This window comes from Zalophus californianus, chromosome 7 (assembly GCF_009762305.2).
Source record: "Zalophus californianus isolate mZalCal1 chromosome 7, mZalCal1.pri.v2, whole genome shotgun sequence".
Taxonomy (NCBI): domain Eukaryota; kingdom Metazoa; phylum Chordata; class Mammalia; order Carnivora; family Otariidae; genus Zalophus; species Zalophus californianus.
In genome coordinates, this window is record NC_045601.1 from 7,641,303 (window position 1) to 7,667,359 (window position 26,057).

General features: G+C 50.9%; 1 protein-coding gene and 1 long non-coding RNA gene across 6 annotated transcripts in view; one reads left to right on the forward strand and one right to left on the reverse strand.

Annotated features, from left to right (window-relative positions):
• AGPAT4 (1-acylglycerol-3-phosphate O-acyltransferase 4) overlaps window positions 1-26,057 on the forward strand; it is a 120,892-nt gene that overhangs the window by 66,785 nt on the left and 28,050 nt on the right. For 3 of the 4 annotated variants that reach the window (XM_027601192.1, XM_027601191.1, XM_027601193.1), the window contains exon 3: window positions 23,482-23,651. In XM_027601192.1, the coding sequence (XP_027456993.1) occupies window positions 23,482-23,651 (170 nt within the window). Of the gene's footprint in view, window positions 1-11,546; window positions 11,869-23,481; window positions 23,652-26,057 lie in introns of those variants that run through there. The other variant, XM_027601194.2, reaches the window with a different exon arrangement.
• On the reverse strand, window positions 3,819-16,305 carry LOC113926389. Of its 2 annotated transcripts, none has more exons than XR_003521300.2 (3): window positions 16,085-16,305; window positions 12,594-12,737; window positions 3,819-5,304 (listed from the first exon to the last, which is right to left on the reverse strand). It is a non-coding gene; the product is annotated as an uncharacterized LOC113926389 (long non-coding RNA). The 2 variants fall into 2 exon arrangements; XR_003521301.1 differs by lacking the exon at window positions 3,819-5,304 and adding an exon at window positions 10,531-11,080.

A 26,057-nucleotide genomic window follows, 5' to 3' on the forward strand; every position in this document is an offset into this window, starting at 1 on the left:
TATGTCTCATTGTTTTCCAAAAGACCCATCTCCCCAAACACTTGTTAATGTCACCCCCTAGTGTTACTGAATTGGGGTTCCATGGAGCAGAGTATGGGAATGTGCTTTTGGGTGTGGGTAAAGTCTGCACGCGTGGCACCAGTTGTGATTAGCTTTTCTGGAAGAGGCTTGTGACGGCCACACAGGCCCGCTGGTGTGCCTGGACTGCCCGGAAGGCTGAGTCCCACAGACACCCCCCACCCCAACTTTGACTGTCTGTCTCTCCCATTTGAAGAAACACAGAGTCATTTTCTCATCCCAAGCTCAACCTCTCCGTTTCCCCCTTCCCAACCTCACACTATCTTTGTAAAATCATGTCACCTTAAGTCCTTCCAGGGCTGAAACCCTCCAGTGGCTTCCCATTACATTTATAGTAAAATCCAGAGTTCTTCCTGTGGTTTCTGAGGCTGGCCTGGCCCACGTCGGCTGACTCACTTCCTACCACTCCCATCTCATACCCTGTGCCCCAGGCTCTGTACGCTCCTGCAGGGACCTGCAAGCATCGGGCACACTCCCCCGGCGCCACTCGCCTTTTCTGTCCCCTCCGCTGGAGAGCCTTCCCCAGCTACTGACGTGGTAGGCTCTCAAGCTATTACCTCCCAGACGCCTTCCCTGGCCGCCCCCTCCTGCAGTCCCCCCCCCCCGCCCCTTAGCCTACCATATTTTCCCGGAACGTGCACACCGCTCTTGATCCCTCAGTGCTTCCCCCTTAGTGGACAAGCTCTCAGAGGACAGGTATTTGTTTTTCTCATTCATGGCGGTATTTCCGAGGGCCTGGAACAGGGCTGGCCACCCAGTGAGTGCTCCTCAAATGTTTGCTCAGTGACTGCATCCCGTTGGAACTCTCCCAGCTCGTCACCTTTCCAGTGCTTCCTCTCCTGGCTTCTAGGATTTAACACGTTAAGTTGAACTCTGACCCTTAAGTCTGGTCTACTCCCCAACTCTGTTGCTTCAGACTTATCTGGGGACATAGGTCCTCCCCTCCAGGTCCAACTGCTCAGAGTTGGTGTCCCCCCCACAATCACCACGTGATATTTGATGTGCTTTCCCTGCTGCACTTGGCACGGACCGCTTTCTTCCATCTTTTCAAACTTTCCCTTCTCTGATTTCTCCCGATTTCCCTCCAACCTCCCAGACTCACCAGTTCCTGGATTTTTCTTAATGTTGCTTTAAATACCGGTAAAAATTCAGCACTCAGTGTCCACAGTGTAACTTACCACGTCCCTCCCTGTTGCATTTCTCCGTCTCCTTGAAAGAGAGTATTTGAAGATGGTGAACCCAATCATTCAGGAAAGAAGTCAGGACTGTCCTTCTGCTTTGTGACTGGTTTTGTTAAGGTCTGTTAAGCTATGCTAGTCCTCAAACTCTGACACCTGGAGGCACTCTTGACTATCAGGACATGCAGCAGCATATGAAGCGTGAAACCTTGCAAGAGAGGGAGGGGCGCCCAGGCCCGTGCAAGAGTGGGCGGAGCCTTAACATGACCGGCTCACTGGCTGCTGCACCTGCCAAGAGAAGGGAGGTGGGTGTGACTGCGCGTGCGGAATGAGCCTGTCGGGAGCGGTAACCCTGCTTAGGTCTAAAGTTGCTATGGATGTGAAGTTTCAGATCTGAGAGATAGAGGGTGGCTTTCCTAGAACTGTTTCCTATTCCCAGCGGTAAAGACAACCGAGGCATGACATGGCTGGATGCATTAGATATCCTGGCGTTTCTTGTCTTCCTCTGGGTCTCTGACTACTTGATGCGGTTCTACCAAGTATGCTTCTGCTGCAGGGACCGGGAACACACTGAGGGAACTGTGATGTTAGTACATCTACAAACCTTTTTTGGCCTTTTAAAGATGACTTGTTACTGTATGAAATGCCTGTAATTCTAGATGGCTCTAGAGGTAGGAGTGACTGTGTATCCATTGCAGGACACACCACACAATGAATGTTTGTGTGAAAAGTGTTTATTCCAGTTCGCCTTCCAGTCCACTTGTTGTCCTATAGTGCTTGTCTTCTCTGGGTAACTGCTTTTTCCCCTTTTTGGGGGGGAGACTGCCATTGGAAAGAGCTAGAACCTTACCCTGAAAACAGTAGCCAGCTTCTTGCCCTGAGTTACTCTTCAACTTGATTTGGAGTTAAATGGTAAGTTTGCTTCAAATTCCAAATGTTTCCAGCATGGTTAAATTAAACTGTATTTTATTCTTGTGGAGAAAAGAATATATGTGATTTTGGACATAGACAATGTTGAGATCTCCAAGAGGCCCTGATGACTAGTATCCTGCCCAGTTATTTTTCCGAACAATTTGAGAACTTAAGCAAAGACATGGAAGATGGTGGCCAGAATGTTTCCTCTGTCCCTGATGGAGCCTGTCTAGGAAGCTATAGCTTTGTAAAATCCAAATGGGCCTGCTGACCAAGCCCCAGAATTGGGCAGGCAGTGGGCCCAGGGCAGCCTCCTAAGATCAAAGAGAGCAGTCCCCGGAGAGTGTTGGAGTGCTCACCTGAAGATGGAGGGTAGACCCAAGTCGAGAATTCCTGTGCAACCTTCTTAAACTCACCAGTCATATATTACGCCACCTCTCCTGGGTCAGGTGAGTAAAGGGGTGTTAGGAGGGCAGGCATTTACATAGAGAAACCAGAAGTGAAGAGAGGCTCCCATCTGAACGGCAAGAGTATCAGATCACTTACCTTGGAAAGTATTTCATTCATTCATTCCTCAAATGTTCCCTGGATTTCTACTCTGTAAGAGGCACCAAGTCTGATAACACAAAGATGAAAAAACGTTTCTTTCCTCAAATAACAGTCTTGTGGAGGACTCATACGCGCGCGCGCGCGCGCACACGCGCACACGCGCACACGCACACACACACACACACAGGAGGGGTGACCAAGTTTGGGAGTGAGGCTGATCAAGGACATGAGAACCACTCATGAAGGTTCTTTATAACATGCTAAGGAGCTCTAACTTCATCTTTTAGATTAGTGCTGCCCATTAGAAGTATAATGAGAACCACATATGTAATCTTTAATTTTCTGGTAGCCACAATGAAAAATTAAAAGAAACAGGTGAAATTCATTTTAATAATATATCTTATTACCACAGTACGTTCAAATTACCATTTCAAAATGTTACCATTATAAAACACTGGACAGCACAGCTAGAGACACTGATTATTAACCCCACTTTACATTTGGAGACCTTGAGGCTTAGAAAAGTGAACCACCTTGAAGAGAACAGACCCATTTTCAATATGGCTGCTGAGGTTACTTCACCCACTCTTGTTCTGCGAGAAGAAAGATTAAACTAAAACTAAAACTTGACCTAAAACCTAAACTGAAAATTAAAACCAACCTAAAAACACTGAATAAAAACTATTTTTGAAAATCTTCTTCAAAGGGTCAAAATGCTGTCAAGGTAGCAAGGACATACCAGGCAACATCTAAGGGAAGAAAGGAGCCAGGAGAGTTCTGATCATTTTGAAGAAGGCAAGAAAGGGGAGAGAAGAAAGACACATTGGAAACGGGGGATGAATAGGGTGCATAAAATAAGACGGTCACTCGAAGTCCGGGAAGGAGACCAGTGTGCCACCCCATACACTGTACAGCTCGGGTCACAATGCTGCAGGCTAGGGGGCCTCGAGGCGAAAGCACCATTTCTGCCTTCAAGATTGAAGAAAAACAGGGGCGCCTGGGTGGCTCAGTCGTTAAGCGTCTGCCTTCGGCTCAGGTCATGATCCCGGGGTCCTGGGATCGAGCCCCGCATCGGGCTCCCTGCTCAGCAGGGGGAGTCTGCTTCTCCCTCTCCCACTCCCCCTGCTTGTGTTCCCTCTCTAGCTGTGTCTCTTTCGGTCAAATAAATAAAATCTTTTCAAAAAAAAAAAAGATTGAAGAAAAACAAATGACCTTCCCAAAGTCATCACCTAGAAGAAGTAGAGTCAGTGATCCAACCCAGTCTGTGCTGACTCCAGAGTTTGAACTTACTGAGGGAACAGTAACCTCCTTGGGGCCTAGTTTTGTCCACATTGACTGAAACTCTCTTCTGCTACAATATCTTTACCCGCTGGGATGACGCGGATGCAATCTCTCAGCTCATGTAACCTGTATCTGACAAAATCTTGGTTATTGATATTTCGAACATCAATCGACAAAAGGCAAATGACTGCAATTTAACCTTGACTGTGTCCTTACCCTAATGACTCAATCGATGTCTCCAGGACTATAACAGATGGGAAAATGTATGTATACATCTTTAATCTTGTCTGGCTCTAGTTTCACCAGCCATCAGAGCTGCTGGGAGTGGAAAATCTCTCCACTCGTACCTGAGATGTTTGGCGCCTTCTCTTTGTGCTGCTTGGCATCCTAACTTCAGTGGTCTAGGGGTTCGGCCCCCTTGATCAGAGATCTGCCCCTCTACACTTGAGTTTCTATTGCGATGGTATAATTGTCCCCATTTTGTTCAGTTCCTAAGTACCACATTTTTACTGTTCTACATATTTCTTACTCTTTAATTTGCATACAGCAGAGTGGTTAAGAGTATGGGGTTTGGAGTCCACCAGGCCTAGGTTGAGTCTGGCTTTGTGACCCTGGGTGTCTACTCAAGTCCTCTATACTTTGGTGTTCTCATGTGTAAAAAGGGTCTACTGCAGCTGCCTCATTAAATAAGGTAACATTTGTAAACATTGTCGCTATGCATAGCCCATAACGAGCACTTAATCAATATGTTATTATATCTGGAATGCAGTCATTAGCCTTTCAGGGATTCAGAAACCAAGGTAGTGATGCTGGGGAGATTTGAACACCAGAGTAGCAGCGAGTCTAACCGAATTCTGTTCATGGGAAATCTAGATTGGGAAGACTTTTTGCCTCTGAATATATTTGTCAAGAACAAAGTACAAGCCTTGACTACCATTATAGCCTCAGATTAGAGTCTATTGGATAGATAGATCAAATCATGGCCCAAGAGCCAACGCCGCTGACTCTCCTAATGATGGATTCCTTTCTGCTGGCCTTCACCCTAGAGATGGATACTTCAGGTCATGCTGATGTCGTTCATTTTCCTTCTGGACCTACTGGGGCTTGGCAGCTGCTGATCTTCCTTTCTCGCCCTCATGATTGCAGAGTGAGATCTGAGGTGTTTGGAGGTGCAGGTGGAGTGGGATTCTTTCTACCGTCTTGGTCAACATCGTAAGGCCAGGGATCTGACAGAACCTCGGTTTGCTTTCTTCCTGGCAAAGCGTCTCAAGGACTCTGTTGATGGGCCATCAAGAACTGACACCAGCTGAAAGGCAGGAGAGAACATGCCAAGGGCAGAAACATCAACGGTAGTTTATGTGTCTTCTAGAACATTCTTTTATGGAAGAAATAGAAAAGAATCAACTCACCCTGTCCTTTTTTAAATTAATAGACTTTATTAAGAGTGGTTTTAGGTTTATAGGAAAACAGAAAGCACAGTTAGTTCCTGTGTAACCCTCGCTTCTGCCACCCGCCACACACACACACACACACACACACACACATACACACACACACACACAGACACGGTTTCCGCTACTATTAGCGTCTTGCATTAGTGTGGTACACGACAATATAGACAACAGTTCCACTGCCTCGAGAATCCCCTGGGCTCCACCTGTGCCCCCCTCCCCGTCCCCGCTGCCTCTGCGCCCGGCCCTACCCAGCTACACGGCTGCGTTGCAGATACAGCCTGTCTAAAGGACATCAGTTTGCAAAGGTCACCCTGGTTCTTTTCATTCCTGTCGTTCACGGAACCTAAGATGCCCCTGATTGTGGGGCGCATCCTGCCTTAGAGATCTCTAAGAAAGAAGCAGACCCGCCACAGTTACAAGGAGGTGCAGCTTCCATGGTAAGAGGCACTGTGTCCAAACGTGCTACAACGAGGACAAATACACATCCCGGGTAAAATGATAAAATGTGACCACAGAGCCCAGGCCCGCACGGGTACAGAGCCTCCGGAGGCCGGTGTCAAGGTTGATGTTTGGCCTCTGCTGACGGGACCCTGAGTGGGTTGGGAGGGCGGGAGGTGAGGAGAGGGTGAAGGGGCTCGTGGGCAGAAGGAAGCTGAGGGAGGGGGCTCTCGGCTGTGCCCACCCCCTACCCAGCCTTGGTCCCGGAAGTGCACAAACCAGAGATCCTGGGCGAGTTACTGAAATGTGAGCCTCAGTCTCTGCTTCGGTGTGGAAGATCCTAATCCTGACAGGTGACCTGGGGCTAGGTGAGGAGGTAGGCTGTGTGACGAGCCTAGCTCCCTGCCCGAGCACGGTGTGTGCTCTCCCCTCCTCCCTCCTTCCTTGACTCCCCCTCTTGCCGCCTGCTCCAGCCCTTGTGTCCTTCCGCTATCCCTCCGGTCTCCGCGCCCCCCCCCCCCCCCCCGGGCAGCCTGGGCTGGGGTTACTGCACCTCCGCAGGATGCCCGAGCCCATGCCTCACCTTGGGCTCTGCCGGCTGCAGCGATCAGCCTCCACAGCCAGAGCTGGTGGGGACTACACAGGGCGCTCACAGATGGCAAAGCCCCTTAGTGCTTGGCCTTGGTGTTCCCAGGGCTGTTGAGCAATTAGGGTTTAGTACCAGGTCATGGTGCCCACGGAGTGGCTTTAAAACGTGATTAGATAAAGCTCAGGCAAACCCCAGTAAAATGATTTCTCAGGGACCTTTGAAAGATTGGGATATATTTGAAGCACAAGTTTATTACGTATCAATTGCTAAGACTCTCGGAAACACATGTTCTGCATATTCATGAGGCCAGCAAGGTGAGAAGACTCTGCCATCCACTGCTAGGAATCCTGGGCGGCAAGAGGAATCTGCTCCCCCAGATCCGTGACCTTGGGGAGCCCTGTCCCTTCTGTCTTGTCATCTGTAGAGTGGGGGAGTCAGACCCATCTCCCAGATGGCTGTCAGGGTCCCACGAGGTCCACGAGAGCCCACGGGACCGCCGAGGCAGGTCAGTCCATCCAGAGCTGCCTTCCCGGAGCCTCCTCAGTGCCGTTGCCATGCCGACGGCTGGCTTGATAAGGACTCAGACTGCCAGATTTAGCAAATAAAAATTCAGGCTGCCCAGTGAAATTTGAATTTCAGATAAACAACACAGAATTTTTTAATATGAGTACGCCCCAGATATTCCATGGCTCCTATTTGACTGTGACTGTATTTTTCCTTTACTGTTGCATGAGACATACTTACGCTGAACAACAATTTGTAGCTTATCTGAAATTCACTTTCGCTGGGCGCTTTGTGTTCTATCTGACAACCTTAACAGGGACAGAATATTACCTTGTTGAAAACACTAGTGAAATGTTTCACTTGAAATGGCTGATGTTTAGGACAGATTCCGAACTATCTGGTGGCCTCATTTATCACTTGTGAGAGAAGAATAACCAATTTATACATTTTTCTCGATAATTAAAAGTTGCTCCACTGAAGTTGGTCCTTTACTAGAAAAGGCAAAGTTAAGTACCCCGTGGCCTCCTAAGCTGAGAGGAGGAATGTCTCATGTGAAGAAAAGTTCTGTTTTTTTCTTTTAAGTTTATCTGTGTTTTTTTTTTTTTGTAATCTCTACACAAAATGTGGGGCTTGAACTCACGACCCCAAGATTAAGAGTCGCATGCCCTTCCCACTGAGCCAGCCAGGTGCCCCAAAGAAAAGGTGTTTTAAAAAACAATTCCAGGATGGTTTCTCCTTCACATGGCCTTACAAATTATTTTGGGAATAGTGTATATTTTAGCATCTTAATTTTTTTTAACCTTTTACAAATTACGATTTATGTATTTCTCGGTGGGTAATGAATCTGAGTTATGAAAATAAGCCTAATTATATTTTGATGAGGGGAAGGTGAGCGAAGATAGCAAATAGATAAAAATTAAGAGCAGGTATTTATCTTAAGTAGATTCTAAAATTTGCTTTAAATGCTCTTAAAGTGATTAGTAATTTCTTAATGTTGCTTTAAAAAAAAATGTACTGGGCTAGAGGGCCCTACCGATCCTTAACTGACTTTTTTGACATAATCGGGATCTTTGTGAATTTCCTCTTACCTGAAACTCACACACTTACCCAGGTTGGTGAATGACAAATATTTGTCTGTGGTCGTGCAAGCCCTGTTCTGTGTGTTGCAGGCAGCAAAGCAACAAAACGGGCAAGGCTCACCTCCCCACGCGCCCCCCCCCCCAAACTCCCGAGGAAATGCGTGCTCTATGGGGGGAGAAATCCCTACCAGGGAAGCCTCTGGAATGTGAGAAAGAAGAGAATCAAGCTGACCATTACCACGGCTTCCTGCAGGTTCTTTTGCGAACATTGGTCTTATTTAATGTTCAGAACAATTTTTTGAGGGACATTATATTATTCCTTTTTTACAGAGAAAACTGAAGGCCAGAGAGGTTGAGTAATATGCTGATGTTTTAAAGCTAGTAAGTGATGGAATGAGATTTCAGATCACGTCTGTCTGACTTTGATGAACTATTGGTACAGAGTCCCTAAATGGGGGGACTGGGGAAGAGAGACAAGTTACTTGTAATAGAAGGGGTTGGGGGGCATCAAGAAAAACTTCCCAGGGAGATCTCATTTGGGCTGAGACCTGGTGGACAGATAAGGTTTTGACATGCCATGGAAAGGGACTTCGGGCCTAGAGAAGAGCTTGAGCAAGAGGCCAGACCTTGGGGGTAGGTACAGAGTGCTAGGTAATTCCAGGAACTTGACTTTAGCTCACGGTGTGTGGTAGGACGAAGTGGAAGAGCCAGGGCGCGCCAAGCAGTAGGACTCTGCTAGGGAGTCTCACTGCACCTGTGGATGATGGGGACCCAACAAACGTGTTGACAGGATCAAGCGGGTGTGGGGCACAGACTGGATGAGAGGAGCCTGTGATGCTGGAGGCAGACAGACCAGAAAGAAGGTCACCGGGGCGGGGGAGGGGGCAACAGGGCACCACTGAGAATGGAAAAGAGGAAGGGGAGCAGCAGACGCGGATGAAGTAGAACTGGGGACCGGGGCGATGGCAGTGGATGGCGGGGCGTACTGTCGAGGGGTGACCAGCTGACCCGTGAGTACGCCGTAAGTTAAAATTCCTGGCCACAAACAAATGGCTGTTTGTAGAGGAGCCCTAGAGATAGCAGGACGTGGGATGGACCTCTCCCTAGGCTGGTTGTACTTGGAAGACTTACACATTCCAGAATCTGATCCTCAGTGCTTTGGGCTATTACATTTGATTTGTTATTATTTTAATCAGGCTCCAATGAACTGATATTAAGCAACCTTATGATACACTTATGTCTGAAAATAAGAATGCAGCTAATAGTCTATTTCTCAGTGGAGACAGTAGGATGAAGCAAATGCTCACACTTGCTGATCAAAAATTTTTGCGCTGAAGACTGATGTGCACTGGAATTCAGATCACACTTAGGAGACGGATGGGTACGTGTGCAATCTGGGCAAAGGGACTCAGTGGGTATGCCATGGTAGAGGGGTATCAGCCCCGTGGGCAGGCCTGGCCCCCACGTGACCAGCGTGCCTTCTGGTTGATTCACTCTTTCTACAGCTGTGTCCATGTCTTCACATGAAGCTGGGGTCTGAGTGTTGGCCAGGAGACCATTTGTTCTCTGGAAGGCGACTTCTGCACATCTCTGCACAGCCCTTGGCATTTGTTTTTACGGTTTTACGTTGAGAATGCCATCTTATGCCTTACTTCCAGGCTCTTTGGCAGAAACTCATTGTGGAATGTGGGTTCTGCCCACATGGGGACAGTGTGGACCCAACTTCCATTCAAGGATGGAAGGAAAGGCCTCTTATCTTCAAGGAGAACATTTGGGCCCGAGGCTTAACAAGGGTATGACATCTTTGTGCCTGTGGGAAGGTAAACACCTCAGAAAATGACCACAGCCTTCATACTTCTTGCTTTTAAGAAAGCTTTCTTTCCATAAAGCAACTTAGCAAGTAATTCTGGGAGGACCACTCTGATGGAGACCTCAGGAGCAGGTGGTAGAAGTCTAAGCTTCCAGACACCTCTGGGAACTTAAATAGTGCATTTTGGTCATAGCTCAAGGAGGTAAAAGGGACCAGAGGTGCATGAACCTGCCATCATGAAGCGGAAGGCCCAGAGACCCATTTGCGAGTCAAGGACACTTCAGAATTTGGGGTCAGGGGGATTTGATCCGGTCTTGAAGGGCACTAGGATTTGGATCAGAGAAATAGGGAGGGGTCAGTGTGTGAAGGGTTGGAGGGATGAGTGGGGTAAGGGCCTTTTGCCCTTAGGAGTTGGCTGTCAGCCAGACCCTTCGCAAGTGTGGCTAAATCCCCGTTTCGCTTGGGTGTTCCTGACTCCCTTCTGTAAGAGAGCCTGGAAGATTTCTGCCCATCCCTCCCTGCACCTTACAGGGACCTGGCAGAGAAAGCACTGAGCAAGTACGTACTCATTCGATCAAGGTCGGAAACATGGCCCATAGTCAATCACCATCGCCAAGGAGTCACCCAGCTTTTATTTACCAAGCACAGACATAGGAGCGTCACCACTGACTAGTGGTGCCATTGTCCCCGCTTTAGACATCAGGAGACTGAGACGGGGGAATGGAGCTCCCCAAAGTCACTCTGCTGAGACAGGGTGAGGCTCGGGGGCCCAGCCTCTGTGGCCTGACTCCCACGTGGCCCGGACCAGGCCTGGGAACTTGATGCGGTGACCGTGTGGATAATGGAGCTGCAGAAGATTCTGAGAGCTCGTTACCAGTCCATGGAGGGAGCAAAGGGAGAGCAGAGAGGTGCAGGCTTTCACTCGGAGAACGTCACACCTTCCCTTAACTCGCTTAATAGATTGGCACGGAAGTGCAAAGTGTTTTCAAATTGTATTTTAATCTTCATCTCTCTCCGAAATTAAAAAAATGGAAATCCATTTGAGGGCTTGGTCTGCATTTTACACGTGGATATCTTGCTAGGATTTTTGTCTTTGTCTCTTTCTCCTTGTTGCCTCTAGAGAAGTGGCAGTGAATGCTTGAGGCAGGGCTAGAGTGTTTTGGGGAACGCCCTTGACCCCGGACTCATTGCTTCCTGGACGTATTTTTCTGTAGAAGAGGGAACTTGTTTCCTTTAGCTTTTATTTTTTTAAAGTTACGGAACATATAAACAAATATGAGTAGAGAGAATAGCGTAAGGATTCCCCATATCCATGGCACCTAAAGTAACTTTAACTATTTCATCTTAGTAGCAGTTGTTTTTCAAGTGAATGCCAGACATTGTATGTCATGAAATGCCGCTCCGAATTAGCACAAGGTGTGTTTTATAAAGAATAAGGACACTTTAAAAACATAACCTCAATATTATCGCCACTATCAAAATTAATATTCTCTTAGTATCATGTTATACCATCGAGATTCAGATTTCTTCAGTGGTTTCCGAGCTGTCTTGTTGTTTCTGTTTTTAACATTTGGAGTGTTCAAATCAGGATTTAAATAGGGCCCTCCCACTTGTTAGTCTGTCTTCTTTGTATTAGAACAGACCCCTCCCACCTTGTTTTTCCCCTTCTTGCCTCTGTCCTGTGGAAGGTCCCACATTCTGGCTGTGTTGAGTGCTCACAGGGGTGGTGTTTCACCTGTTCCTCCCTCCCTCCCTGGTAACCTGGGAGTTAGACGTGAATGCCCGATAGATCCGGATGTAGTGGTTGTCCAAGAGAATACCTCACTGTGGGCAGTGTGCCTCCTGACAGTGGGGAGTCGCTTTTAGAGAACAAAATCTGGGTGCTAATGGTGTTGCTGATCCTGAACTATCGCTGCTTCCAGACCTGGTGAAGTTCAATTTCTCATCTTGCCCAGTGCCTGGAAGGGGTTGGAACCTATATCTGGTGACTGAGTGGGTAAGTGTTTCAAGGAGAACGACAGGCAGGGTTTGGGAGAGAAGAGGTGGGGCAGGGAATGGGGACGGGGTGATCTGAGGTGTTGCGGTGCCAGGGAAGGGGGAGGCTCGAGGCTAGGGTGGGCTAGGACCATTACTACTGCACTAGTCCGAGCCAAGACTGCAGGATCCCCTCACCTGACTGAGGTGTCCCAACCCCAGCCCCTGTGCCCCTGCCATCTGCCCCTCCCTCCCTGCCCCAGCTGCTCAGGGCAGAAACCTTAGAATGTCTCCCTAACCTCTTCTCCCGCACCCCATCCAGCCTACCGCGGACCCTGTCTGTTCCACCTGCCAGAACCCAACTCACCCTCCACGTGCCCACACCCTCTGCCCTCTCCCTGGCTAATCACGCAGCCCACCCCCTGTCCCTGTCCCCACCGTGAACCTGCTGACGTTTTTTCCCCCCGACGGCAGCCAGTCACCTCTTACCTGTGTTCCCAGTTCCAGGCACCGGAAACATCCCCGTGTACAAAGCCAGCCGCTTGTCTGGCACAGGTCATATTCAATTAGGTCACGGCGTGCTTTGCGCTAAACTGCTGTGACAGCCAGAGAGGGCTCCTCTGAACTCTCCCGAAAGATCAGCCCCCGCCCGCCGCCGCTGCCCTGCCGTCCTGAGAGCCATCTTCCAGGGTATATGTTTCTGTGCCTGCGCATTTGTGTCTCCTCTGCTGGAATCGGTTTGCTCACCGTTACATCCAAGCACCTCCGACTGTGCTGGGCACCCAGTGGGCTCAGGATCTGATGACTGGATAAGCAAGGTCATTCATGTATCCAGGACTGGCAAGTCAGATGGCACCAGTACCACAGCTCAGTGATCTCTGAGCGGCTCACCTGGAAGGGAGTTTCGAGAAGCCAGATGTCAGGGCACCAGAGTGGTGCAGTGGGGTTTGGGTTCTAGACCCTTTCTTTCCCTCTCCTCCCACCTGAAGGTTTTGATTGAGGGTGGGAAGCATAGGGCTTCTCCCTGGCTTTTATACTCCTCACTCAGGAGAGTCGTATTTCTTGACGTTTGGCCTCACTGAAAGATTGGCCCAATAATTGGAAGCAGAGTCTGACTCCACTTAATATAAAGCTGATTTTCCACCCCTAACATTATTCACACCATTGTTCATACTGTAAAGTCTTGGAGCGTTTTTACTGCCTGTTCTCAGTCCACCTCTAGCTCAAAATCCGTTGCCCAATTCCCCTTCCCTTCATTTGGGAGGATGTGCATATGGTGGGGAGGGGAGGTGGAGAATTCCGACCACCCCCCCACCCCCACTACCGCACCCCCCACCCCCGGCCCGGGCCAGTTCAGCCATGTTTTCATGGCCCCCTCATCGCCACCTGCTCAAGGCTTCAGGAGAAAGTTACAATGTAGCAACATGAAAGTTACAATGTAGCAACATGACCTTTTCAGGATTTGAGCTTCAGGTCCATTCCCTCCATACCCTGCCAAGGGCAAAGCCTGCCTAGAAACAGGCACTTTGTGGGGGCCGGGAGGGGAACAGTGATGGAAGAGGTGGCTTCCCACCATGCCAGCGCCTAGCAGATCAGTTTCAATCAGAGCCCTGCTGCCTGACTTCCCAAACTTTCCCTCCTCCTCCCCCACTCTGCGGAGCCTTTGTAGACATTGTTTCCTAACCTGTCCCCTGAAATTTTTTTTATTTTTATTTTTATTTTTTAAAGATTCTTATTTATTGAGAGAGAGAGAGAATGGTAGAGAGCATGAGAGGGAGGAAGGTCAGAGGGAGAAGCAGACCCCATGCTGAGCAGGGAGCCCGATGTGGGACTCGATCCCGGGACTCCAGGATCACGACCTGAGCCAAAGGCAGTCGCCTAACCAACTGAGCCACCCAGGCGCCCTGAAATGTGTTTTTTTTTTTAAAGATTTTATTTTTATTTATTTGACACAGGGAGAGAGACAGCGAGAGAGGGAACACAAGCAGGGGGAGCAGGAGAGGGAGAAGCAGGCTTCCCGCCGAGCAGGGAGCCCGATGTGGGGCTCGATCCCAGGACCCTGGGATCATGACCTGAGCCGAAGGCAGATGCTTAATGACTGAGCCACCCGGGCGCCCCTGTCCCACGAAATGTTAGCAGCACAGGTATTACTGTGTGTGTGCTTCCGGGCGTCTCGCCTCAGCATCATCCATCCAATGGCCCGGGCACCGAAGTGAGAAAAGCTGGGATGCCTCCGGGGTGCGGACTGAAATGCAGCAAGTGCACTGGGCTCCCTGTCTGGTGTGGCCGGAAGGGAGCACTGAAAGCTGCGTGAGGCAGGAAGACACCTGCTGGGGCGCTAACTGGAAATGGTGCAGACAAAATAAAATCCAAGCAAGTGCCCAAATGAGTGGAGCACACTTAGCATCAGGAAGTTCGGGAGACCCAGGTCTGTGGCCTTGGATCTGAGATTTCACGGAAATGGGGACAGGTACTGAGCCTGGAAGGCTGGATAAGAGGTGGTGAGAAGACAGAAGTGGGGGAGAAAGAGAAAGTGCGAAGCAGGAGGAACGGGCTCCAGCCACGTTTGCAGCTGGTCAGGGACACTATCACTATGAATGGGGCGTGGGGAGTAGGTGGCTGGCTGCACAGTGGGGCCTAGAGGTGGACAGACGGGGACCGGCGCCTCAATCTGGTCTCAGATCAGAAATGCCAGCGTCTGTGTCAGGCCCCGTAACATAAAAGATACATTCAGTTATTTAAGTCTATTCTCTTTTACAGCATGTCCCCGCTTGGTGCCCGCAGGAAGACCCCCCCCCCCCAGGGGCCGCAGCTGAGACCAGGCCTTCCTGTTTTCTCAGCTCCCCAGATTGTTCGGTTTCATATATTTATTCCAGTTTTTGCCTAGGGCTCAGAGAGTGCCGTGTGGGTGCTTGATGGATGGCCCCCAGGTGAGGGGTGAGGTACAGGTGCAAAGAGCACGTTGCCGGTCCCCTCCCAGGCCCCAGCGTGGTGTGGCCAGGGGAGAGGTGTGTCCCCTCCACCTTTGGTTCTGGACGGGGACAGTAGCACATCCTGCATTACAAACTTGAGAGCTTTGCTTTTGCATTTTGGGGGGGCTTCTGAGGATGAGAGCTTTAATTTTTCACCTAATTATTATCAGTTAAAAGTTAAAATTATAGGAACTATTAGAAGCCCGTAATTATATATACTTAGTTTATAGATTACACATCATTATAGATGTAATTATGTCATTCTTAAAGTTAGATAAAGTTGATTATAAAACTACTATTTTCCTTTGTTGCGTCTCTCCCCGTGTCCAGATGTGGGAGATGCCGTATGGTTGACACATGCTTGAACAATGAACTCTGATCAACAGTCTGAATTTCAGGGTCTTTTCGGCAGAAACGTTGCCTGCCCTGTTTTCTTAAACTTCTCTTCAGCACCTCTACCAGAATGGGCGGCAGAGAAGAGAGAAAGGGGCAGTCTTGCCAAGCCGTGAGTGAGCAGAAAGTTCGGTGTAAGGTGTGCTGGGACAGGAGGGGACCTTAACGCCCCATTCTCCAGGCCGGGGAGAGGTCCTGGCTGTGGGTCTGCAGGATGGTGGGGTCCCCAGGGAGCGCGAGCATGACTGGGCTCCACACCAGCGTTGAGGCTGCTCAGCATCGGCTGTGTCCGGGGCGACTGAGGACAGGGTGGGTCTGGGGTTGCAGATGGAGGGCTGCCCGGAAGTGGACGCTCAGCCTGGTGTGTTGCTCATTTCCTCCATCTCTGGAAGGAGATGTTTTTCTCCATCTCTTCATTACGTCTTTGGTCCTACTGCTGTGGGGTCCCTGATAGGAGTGATATGCAGAAGACCAGCTCTGTGCCAGGCACGTGGTAAATGCTTTGAATACGTCGGCACATTTCACCTTTACCATGAGCCTTCTGCATCTTACAGATAAGGAACCAACCACCATCCGCCTGAGGCCAAGACTTCCCCCGTGATCTTCCTCTTATCTGCCCCCCTCCCAGAATGCTCTCTCTCACCTCCCACCCCATATAATCACAGCTTTTCATGTCTGTGCAGCCTCGAGAGGCCCCCTCTCCCGTGTCCACTGCTCGCCCAGGATTCCACACCCCACACGCTCACGTCCCAGCTCCGGGAGTGGAGCCAGCTGCCTGGCCCCATGGGTTCCAGGTCCCCATCTGCAAAATGGGGACAGCGGCAGTGGCTCGCCAGGATGCCGAGAGCTAACTCAGTAAATGGCGCTCCTTACCATTTTTCTCCTCTTCCTCGTTCGTTACAAACAGGAAAGTAGGTACCTCCTGCTCCCTCCTCACTTTTCCTCTCGTCCGTCTACTCCTCGTTTCCGACCTGTGACTAAGCTGAGCAGCACAATAGCAAACACAACAGAAGCCACTCTGTGCCCCAGACCGTGTGTCTCCACAGGCACCTGCTCCGGTCGCTCCGCGGGCCCCTGCGGTCCGGGCCGCAGACGGGGAGTTTGCCGCACAAGTCACTGCTGGCGCCACACAGCCCTCCTCCATGGGCAGTTTGCGAAACAGGCCGGGGGTGGGGGGGTTGGGGGGGTGGGGGGGGGGTGGGGGGGGTGGGGGGGTAGAACTGGGGCGTGGCTGAGCCGCGGGGAAGTGGCTCCTGGCCAGCTCCAGCCCCCGCGCGCACGGAGTCGCCACAGGAAAAATAAAGACTGCAAAACTGGGCAATCTGCAAATGTTTAAACAGGACGGAAACATCCACATTGCTGCATCATAGCGTAGAAACCCTGCTCGTAAATCTTGTCCGTTAGGAGTCTCTGACAGCCCCCGAAGGCCCTGCTGGCTCCCTGGGCGGGTGATCGGGGTGTCCCTTCCCTCCTGCCGGGAAGGAATGTGCAGGCCGAGGCTGCAGGGGGTGGCGGGAAGGGAATGTGGTAACTTAGGTGTCCGTCGGGGACGAGGTAGGAACTGGGGTGGGGGCGGGAGGATGGGAAGGGAACGGTTTCGGTGAGAAGGCCGTGAGGCCCCGGCGACAAGAGGAAACCTGCTCCTCAGCCGACCCTTTTGAAACAGGCTTTCACTCTGTCTGAGCGGCATGCCTCCCGTTCTCCTGTGTCCCATGCATCTCCTCTAGTTTTGAACAAATACGGACCTTTCCATTTAGATTCCTTCTGAGGTCAAAGTAAAAATGGCTTGAGGGTTGGGGCAGCCCCGTCTGCGTTGATGGTGAGGTGGGAATGTTCTCGAGGACCGAGATAGACATGAGGAAGACAGAACCTGGACAGAATGTGAAGTCCCCAAGTGTCTGCACCCACTGAACTTTGTGGGTGTCAGCCCCACTCAGCCAGCGAGGTGAGGAAGCTGAGAGGAGCTCAGGGCCCCGGGGTGGGGAGCTCCTGGCGAGGCCACCGCAGAGCCACCAGCAGCCCCAGGAGTGCAGAGCCCACTGTCCCCACAACATCTGGGCCACTGCAGAGGCCAGAGGAGAGCGTGCCGAGTCCCTAACCTGAGGCCGTGCCCCTGGGTAGAAGGACTTCCGGGACAGAATGGAGAGGGCTCCTGGGGGAGAGGCAGCGAAGAAGAGGGAAGCCCCCCCGCCCCGACCCCTTCTTAGGTCAGGGACCGAAGTTTGTTCATTGGCACCAATAAAGGCTGAGTCTAACCTAGAGCCGCATATGCCCAATAAGCAAGCATCAGGAGGAGCCGGGAGAGAGGTGACTCCAGGGTCTGAGGACACCAGGTGGGGATGGCTCGTGGTCTGTGCATGACCCCCTGCAGCCATCATCCCTCCCGTGTGGACCCAGTCACCACTCACTTTCTGGGAGAGCAGAAACAGGCTGGTCAAGGAGAACCATGAGGCGTCACCGGAAACCTCTAGTTAGTGAGGTGCTCCATGAGGACATCACTGAGGGACAATAGTGGCTTCTCTGTTGTTCCAGAGTTTTCTGTCGTTCTTTGCCTCTTGCGTCACATGGCTGTGAGTTCCCCGTGGATGACTCAGTCTCAGGTGGCAGCAAACAATCACCACACACGGTAGGGCCAGGCCTGGGAACCTGGAGGTCTGCATGTTTTTTACCTGGTGGTGCCTGACCTTGGAGGAGTCGAATCCCAGCCACTTTCCCGAGTGGTCTTCCTGGGCAGGGGCCTCAGCCGTCCTGTGCCTTTGTGTCTTCCTACAGTCTGCGGCTCCAGGGCCCCGGACAGAACGCCTTCCCAGTGCTCAGGGACGCGTGGGCCCAGGCCCTGAGTGGCCATGTCCACTGATAGACCCTGTGCTCGCTCACCCTACGGGCCAAGATACAACTGCTGCATCACAGAGGTCTGAGCCGGGCCCGGGGAGGCCCCAGGAACGTTGCCCGCCCGGTTCCCTTCCTCCCAGCAGCCTCCCACTGAGAGCCCCCTCTCGATGGCACCGAGCTCCCCGCCCCCCCCGGCTTCCACTTCAGTTTTGAGTTGATGCGTTGTTTTCATTCCTAGCTGTACTGTTTTTCAATTACCTACTCCGTGACTGGCCCCAGCTCTTGTCAGCTCAAAGCTCCTATTGCTTTCTCCTGGTTGCTTCCCGAGGGTTGGTTTGGAAACACAAACAAGCTGGTGGATGCTGTGGGGGCAAAGACCTTATTTTGCTTCTCTTCTATCTGCGCTTTTAGCGTTTGTCCTTGACTCCCGGCGTTGTAATGCAAGCTGAGACGTCTGCAACCCACAACTGCTGACAAGAGATTTCGCCCCAAATACACAAGGGAAGGACCCCGCTTCCTCATGGGTGTCCTGGTGCCAGTCACCTGCCCATAGTTTCTGATCAGGTGCCCTTTGGCAACTTCCTAAGTTGCGTTGGAGGTTCCAAAGGGTGCGAGGAGTTGGGACTCGCGTTTTTCCTGGAGGGAGAGGGTCAGAGCACCCCCAGGTTCTGCTGTCACCCTGGGCGGATGGTGGGGGCAGGCAAGGCAGGCTGTTGAGGGAGCTGCTGGGAAACCCCTCAGAACCCTGTGCATGAGGACCGGCGGCTCCGTGCCTGCCCTTAGCCCGGGTGCCATGGTGTGGAGTGCGTCTCACTTGAATGACAGATGTCCCCCCTCACATGGGAGCACCCCCACGAGGCAGGTGCCCTTCAGCTGGGGAGATGGCGCTGCCCAGCTGTTGGCTGTGACACTGTGGAGGGAAAGACTGAGCCAAGCCCTGGCCCACAGCCCTGAGAGCAGCCACACCACAGGGTAAAGAAACCCTCAATTCGTGGCGGTCTCTGTAAGTCGTGTGTCGTTACTTATATAAGAACATCCAACTAAAACATCAGCCAGAAAGTCATTCGAATAAGGACAAAAGCTTTCTGAGTATCTCCCATGTTGGGTGTTGGGACAAGGGTAGCGGAGACACAAAGATGAGGCGACTCGGGTGCTGCCTGGAGGCCAATCACAAGGTCATTGCCATCACTCCTACTCCACGTGGGAATACTTGTTGAAAGACATGCATGGCCCCAGCCTGCAAGGAGCTTAGTGTCAGTTCCAGGCAGTAGGACACAGACCCTCTCCCACGCTGTTGATTCAAGTGTTAGATTGGTAGGATCTTTTCGGAGGGCGATTTGGAAATAGCCGTAAAATTTTAAAATATGCATATGCTTCAACCCATAATTCCACTTTTGTGTATACCTATGCTGGAGAAATACTTTCACAAATATTTTTGTCTAAAACATGCATTTTCAAGGATGTTTATTGCCCTGTGTATAATAATAAAAAAACAAGGGGAAAATGCTAATCAATGGCAGAAAAGCCCACATAAATCACGGTGTAGCCACAGTGTGAACTGCCATGCAGCTCCTGTGTTAGCCTTTATGAAGCTGTCATTCTGGCTATTTTTGACCTAAAAAAATGACAATTTCATATATTGAACAGAAGTTTCTCTGCCTCTGTTTCTTTGTCTTTAAAACGGGGATAATAATAGTGCCTCCCAGTCTCAAGAGAGTTAATATGAGCATTTCACACAATACCACACGCAAAACCCTTGTAGCGGTCCCCAGCACATGGCCGGAGCCCAACCAATATTTGCTCAAATCACTATGAGTATGTGTCAACATGGAAAGATCCAGAATATACCATTTGGAGAAAAATCAATATTTTTACAAAGGTCGATAAAGTGTGAACCCATTTGTGGGTGGGAAGCACATGAGTGTGTGTGTGTGTGCGTCTTTGTGTAAATGCCTAGGAACAGGACTAGATGCCTTTCTTCGAAACTCTTCCTGATGGTTAACCCTGGACAAGGGAGTGGGCTGGGGGCCGGCAGGAGGATGTGCCTCCTCAGGGTTCCATGGGGGGGGTGGTGGCCAGAGCTGCTGGGAGCTCTGCATCCACCTGTGCAGAGAAGGGTCGCAGGGACTGGTCCTTATTCAACCATGGGGCTGGCCAGGCTGTCTCTGCAGCCGGGGGTGTGGTCTTGGCAGCTCCCTTCGGAGCTTGAAGTCCCAGGGAAGGCAGCCAGGAAGGCGTGATGGATGTAAGATGAGGAGATCAAGAGGTTGGAACCCCCAAGCCCCATCTGAAGCCCTACGAGGACAGACTGAATCCCACGTCAGTTCTCATTGCGTCTGGTGTTGATGGCGTGGGAGCCCTGCATCAGCCAGCAGACACACAGCCCTAGCGCAGGAGTCAGAGAAGCTGAAGGAGGGGGATGCGAAGGAGGGGGAGCAGTTGCAGGCCCCCTCGGCTGCTGCTGCCGCTTTGTGCTGAGGAGGTGAATCAGCAGATCAGCAGCAATGTGTGTGAGTTACGCTTCCCTTCCTCCTGCCGAACCGCCCAGGATTGTCCCTCTTGGCCCCCCATAACTGGATACAAACACACAAACCAGAGAGGGGTCTGGGAAATGTAGTCTGGTCTAGCCTAATTGACACATCACAAAGCCATCAAGGGGAGTTTCACCTTTTCCTCTATATACTTCTAGATTTCCAAATTCTTTTACAATATGACTCTATAAATGTATTTATTATGAATAAAAAAAGAAATTGAAAGCCTTTGTTGAAAAAAAAAAAAAAGGAAAGAAAACTCTTGTTCCCAGTGAGATTTAGTGTTTAGTTATATGGCTAATAGTGTCCTGAGAACCTATTTCTCCGCTGTTAGCTGCCTGGCCTCAGCACCATCACCTCCTCCCTGGGCTACGGCACCCACCCCCTAACTGCTTCTGCCCGGCTCTTGGGTCTGTTCCCACTTCAGCCAGAGTGAGCTTTTCAAAATGCAAATTCGATGCTGCTATGTGCCTATTTAAAAACGCTCCAGTGGCTTCTCATTGCCTTCATTATGAAGCCATAAATCATCGCTCCCCACTCTAGTCCAGAAGTCGCTGTAACACTCTCGCTCTGTTCCTCTCGGTCTGGCTCGTCTGGCTCCCTCCCCTGACCCCGTCCCTCTTGCCTTTAGTGGCTGCAGAGCCTTGCATGCTATAAAATCACCGTGCACATCACAGTAATAAAAGGCTGGCCACTTACCAATTCTCTGCTATGTGCAACATTATGCTACCTGCCTTGACGATGTAATCTGATTTAACACCCTCAGTCTCGGGTGAGGTCTAAATACTTTTCCTATCCCTATTTTGCAGACAAGGACAGGGAGACTTAGGGGACATTGAGAAATGAGCGAGTGGTGAGTGGCGCCCCCAGGATTGAAGCCTAGAGTATCTGACCCCCACAGGCATGAGCACGATATTCAGCAACCATCCATCCTGTGAACAAGTCTTTCCTTCCCTGTCACACTGCCTTGTGAGTGGAAAACCGTCTTCTCCCTGGGCAGTCGGCTCCAGGAGGGTAGGCATCCGAGCCACACCTCCAGTACCTCGCGTGGTGCTTGCACACAGTAGGTCACTGGTGTTGGTTGAAAGCATCAGTGTGCCGGCGCTGTGCCGGGTTCTGGACTAAGGCCAGCATTAGAAGAATCAGACAATGCAGTCCTTGCGCCCAGGGCTTGTGCTCTGTCATCGGGGAGCTGATCTCATGCTGGATCATAAGCCGCTCTAAGTCCCGGGGAGGGTGCTGGGGAAAGTGTGCATCGGCCCCACCTGACCGCTGCTGGGGAGGAGGGGGGCCCGGAGAGGCATTCAGAGGGTATTTGCAGAATGACGGTGGAATGTGAGTCACAGGAATGGCCAGCCTTATCTGGTGGACTCCCATGTAGTTCTGCTTTTGGGGTTTATCTGTGCTCTGTGGCTGGTAATGGAGGAGATTGGTCCTGCCCATCCTGTCTCTTAGAGGAAATCAGTGCAGCAATATAAGCATCCTTCTACCCCGTGGTGACAAACCGTCCCTTTGTCTCGGCCCGTGGTGCTGCCTGCCCCCCCCCCCGCCCTCCCCACACTTACCTTCTCTTTCCCTGACTTGCCACGTGAGGTCCCACTGATGCCACCGTCTGTGGGACAACTGACTGGGGACTTGGCGCCTTCTCCGAGGAATAGGCAGGCACTTTTCCTTGTCAAGTAAGGGGAGGGTGTTTGTTTGTTTTTAATGATAATGCTGGATCCTGAGTGGCTGATTTGCTGGGACCTTCCCGTGTGCTCTGCGTGGAGCACCCTGCAGTGCGTCCTGTACTTGAGTCCTCACAGAACCTGTGAAGCGACCCATTCTAAAGATTAGGACACCAAGGCGCCAAGAGGTTCACTTGTCCAAAATCCCACAGTGCTCACTGCTTAGAAACTAGCAATGCCTTCTAGAGAGTTCTAGTGCACCAGTTAGAAAGCATCAGTTTCCAACCTCAGGGAGAAAGGTTTTAAAACATAGGTTTGCCTGGAGTCAAGATTGCACCTGCTCGTCTGCGTGTGCGTGTGTGCGTGTGTGTGTAGGGGTGGGTGGCGAGTGAGTCCTCTGCTAAATGCATACCCCACTAATCGGCGATAAACAGGGCTACGACCTTGGCAAAGGCCTCACTCACCCACCCATCCACCTGCCAAACACCTTCAGCTTTCCAAATTCTCTTTAAACCTGCTATATAGATACAGTTTTTACACCAACATGCAACTCTTTTTCTGGACAATTTCTACCATATAGATAGGCGTTTCCTGAAGCAACCAGGTTGGGAATGGGGCACTGGGATTAAAGCCATCACTGAAGAATAAAGTGAAGTTGGACTTCTTTTTTCACAAGCTCCTACAGAGTATTTTAAGTTTCACTTAGGCCCGCAGTATAATGGCTCTCATGTAACCTCGCTTCCTCACACCCTGGGTCTTCATTATTTTGGGTGCATACAACCATCATGAATGAGAGAGAGAAATGAGGTATTTAGTGTTCTCTGATGGAGTTTATAAGTATCCTGATTAGTCACTTCCCAGGATCTTCAGAATTCTGGGCATGGTCTCGTGCCACCTCTCAGAGCGCTGTAAACACGAGGGCACGCATTCTTGATGGATTCAGGCTTTCTGATTGACTTCTCCCCAAGGCACTTAATCAAGGAATGCAAGTCATTTGCCTTCTCAAAGCTTCCTCTCCTTCCCTGGACACTGTGGTGGAGTCTTTCTCATTTTCCTTCTGCTTCTAAACCATGTCAGGGATGGGGCGGGGCGGAAATGATCCAGAACTTGACCCCTAGAAGTTGCTTTCTGCCCCAGCCGGGAGGGGAGAGCCTTGCTCCGGCTCAGCCCAGCAGAACCGAGCCTTGGTCACCACGGATGCGTGAAATAAACGTCTGTCTGTTGTTACGGTTTGTTCCAGAGCTGGTGATGTTGCTGGAGTGGTGGTCGGGCACGGAGTGCGTCATCCACACAGACCCCCAGGCCTACCCCAAGTATGGAAAGGAAAATGCCATCGTGGTTCTGAACCACAAGTTTGAGATTGACTTTCTCTGTGGTTGGAGCCTGGCCGAACGCTTTGGGGTGTTAGGGGTAAGTCGGATTCATATTTCCCCCCTCGCACATTTCCCCGGTTCACCACTATGACTTGCCTTTTTGCTCTCAATCATGCAGGATAACAGAGGCATTCACGGCTTCTACCGGATGAATTGTTCTTCACCAATTGCTTTTCATTCCTGCTTGGAATCAAGATGCACGTCTTCTAATGAGCACTAATGATATTGATTCAGCGATTATTATGTGCTAGATACGTTACACACAATTCGTTTATTGATTCCTTACGGAGACATTTATGAATCGATGATATATGTCTTCCCTTTTTAAAAAAACTGAGTTATAGAGGGTTTAAATAACGTGCTCAAGGTCCTACGGCTAGGAAGTAAATTTGGATTTGGACTCGTGGTGTGAGGCCACTTGACGTCCTTCATCTCCATGCTCTCCTGCTCTCCTGGCTCACGGACAGTGCTCACCCCTGCCTTGTCATCTTTGTGGGCTTAAGAATGTGGAATCCCCAAGCTAGAGAGTTTCGGTGGCAGAATTCAGAATAACCATGAACTTCTTCTATATCCTCCAACTGGTTTGACTTCTTGCATGCCTTTGGGGCTGGGCTTTCTTAGCTGACTTTTGTCACCTTGAAAATGTCGAAGTGTGTCTCGGTCATGCCTGTATCACATAACCGAATTGAAGTTGTCTCGGTGCTGAGCTGTCGCGACAGGGGTTACAACATGTACTGGCCCGGGGGCGGGGAAGGGCTGCGACAGCTTGCGCCAGAACTCGGGGATCATGTTTGGCACCTGGGAGGCACCGCTGCAGACAGCCGGGGTATCTGCTCACATCACATTGTTCTTGGCGGACCAGGTGGCCCAAATGACAGTGTTCAGAGTGGAGGAGACAGAAGGCCGGGAGAGGAGCTGGGATGACAGAGTCCCCGGCGGGGCTCTGTGGGCCCAGTCCCTGGGGGGTCTCAGAGTGGCCAGCAGCACTTGGGGGCCCCTTTGACTCGGCCTTTTTGGAAAGACCCTGGGTGAAGGAGGACTATATAGCGTGGGGCACATTTTGTATCTGCTTTTAAACATTTATGCACCTTTAAATTGGGGGCAAAAGGAGAGAGAAGGAAATGTGCTTAGAACCACGTCCTGTTCGCATCTCTGGGACAAAGGATGCTCGTTATGATGCAGTTAAACTATCAAAAGGCAAGTGAGGTCGTTAGCCATTTTTCAAGAGATAGAAACAGTGAGCTCCATCACTGTTGCTGCCTCGAGACTTCTAGAAATCTGCGTTGCCTGTGGGTGAATCACTGAAAGGATTTCTAGGAAAGCAACAGGCCCTCCTGCCAACAGTGTCTTCTTTGTTTCCCTATTATTCTTCCAGTTCCAGTATCTGTGTGCACATGTGCACTAAATGTATTTTCAGGAACAAGATGGAACATTCTAACATCTCCCTTTCTCCGTTTTAGAGACCCTGGGCAGAGATCTCAGGTACAGTTTTGTGGTGTTATTCTCTGCGAGAGGAGACAACCACCTAAAATGTCACCATCCCAACCCCATCGTGGATGTGGATGCTCGTGACCAGGTCCCTCTCCTGTCTTGGGAGAAAGGGTACTTAGCGTCTTTGCTGCACGCTGACTGCTCGGACATCCATTCTCCTGCCTTAGAGCTAGACCTCCCGGCGTGCCCCCGTGCCCCCAGCCCTGGTTCTCCCCGTGTGCTGGAGGGATAGGGGGTGTTTCCCGGACTTCCCACGTGGCTTTGGGAGGGAGCCAGTCTCTGAATGTGAACGCACAACCAGGAGACAGTCCCAGGCCAGGAGACGCTCCCAGGCCCTGTGGTACAGCAGGCGTGCTGGATCTGTGGTCACTGTCCCCTTCACGTTGTGCTCCTGGTAGCTTGATGACCACAAGCTCTTTCTAGGTGCCGTTCACTGCGTTTACACTCTTCCTAATTCTTATCGCATTGTTATTATTGACACGCCATCAGTAAACTCCCAGAGCCTCCGTTTGGCTAAATCGTTGGTTCCAGGATAGTAACTAGTAAGTCTGATTTCAATGCTTTGCTCCTTAGCCCTGGGCGGCGTCTGGAGGAAAAGCTGCGGGGCCTGTGGGGCCGCAGAGCCTTTGCGTCAGAAAATGACCAGGGCCAACTGGGACAAGTCCCAGGCTCCCCATTCGCTCCTGGCTCGTGGTCTGCGTGGAGCTCATTCTGAGGAGTGAGAGCTGTCAGTGTCTTCAATGGGTCAGGGAGGGATCTGGCAGGAACTAACAGAGCAAAGGCAAAATAGAAGCTCACAGAGGCACGCAGCCGTGCAGAACCAGACACAAACAGATGGAAAGAGTGCGCATTTGTGATGTGCTCCCAGCAAAAGTAACACGGAGAGGGTCCCAGGTCAGGCGAGAGTCCCAGACCAGGAGAGGGTCCCAGGCAAGGAGAGGGTCGCAGGCCA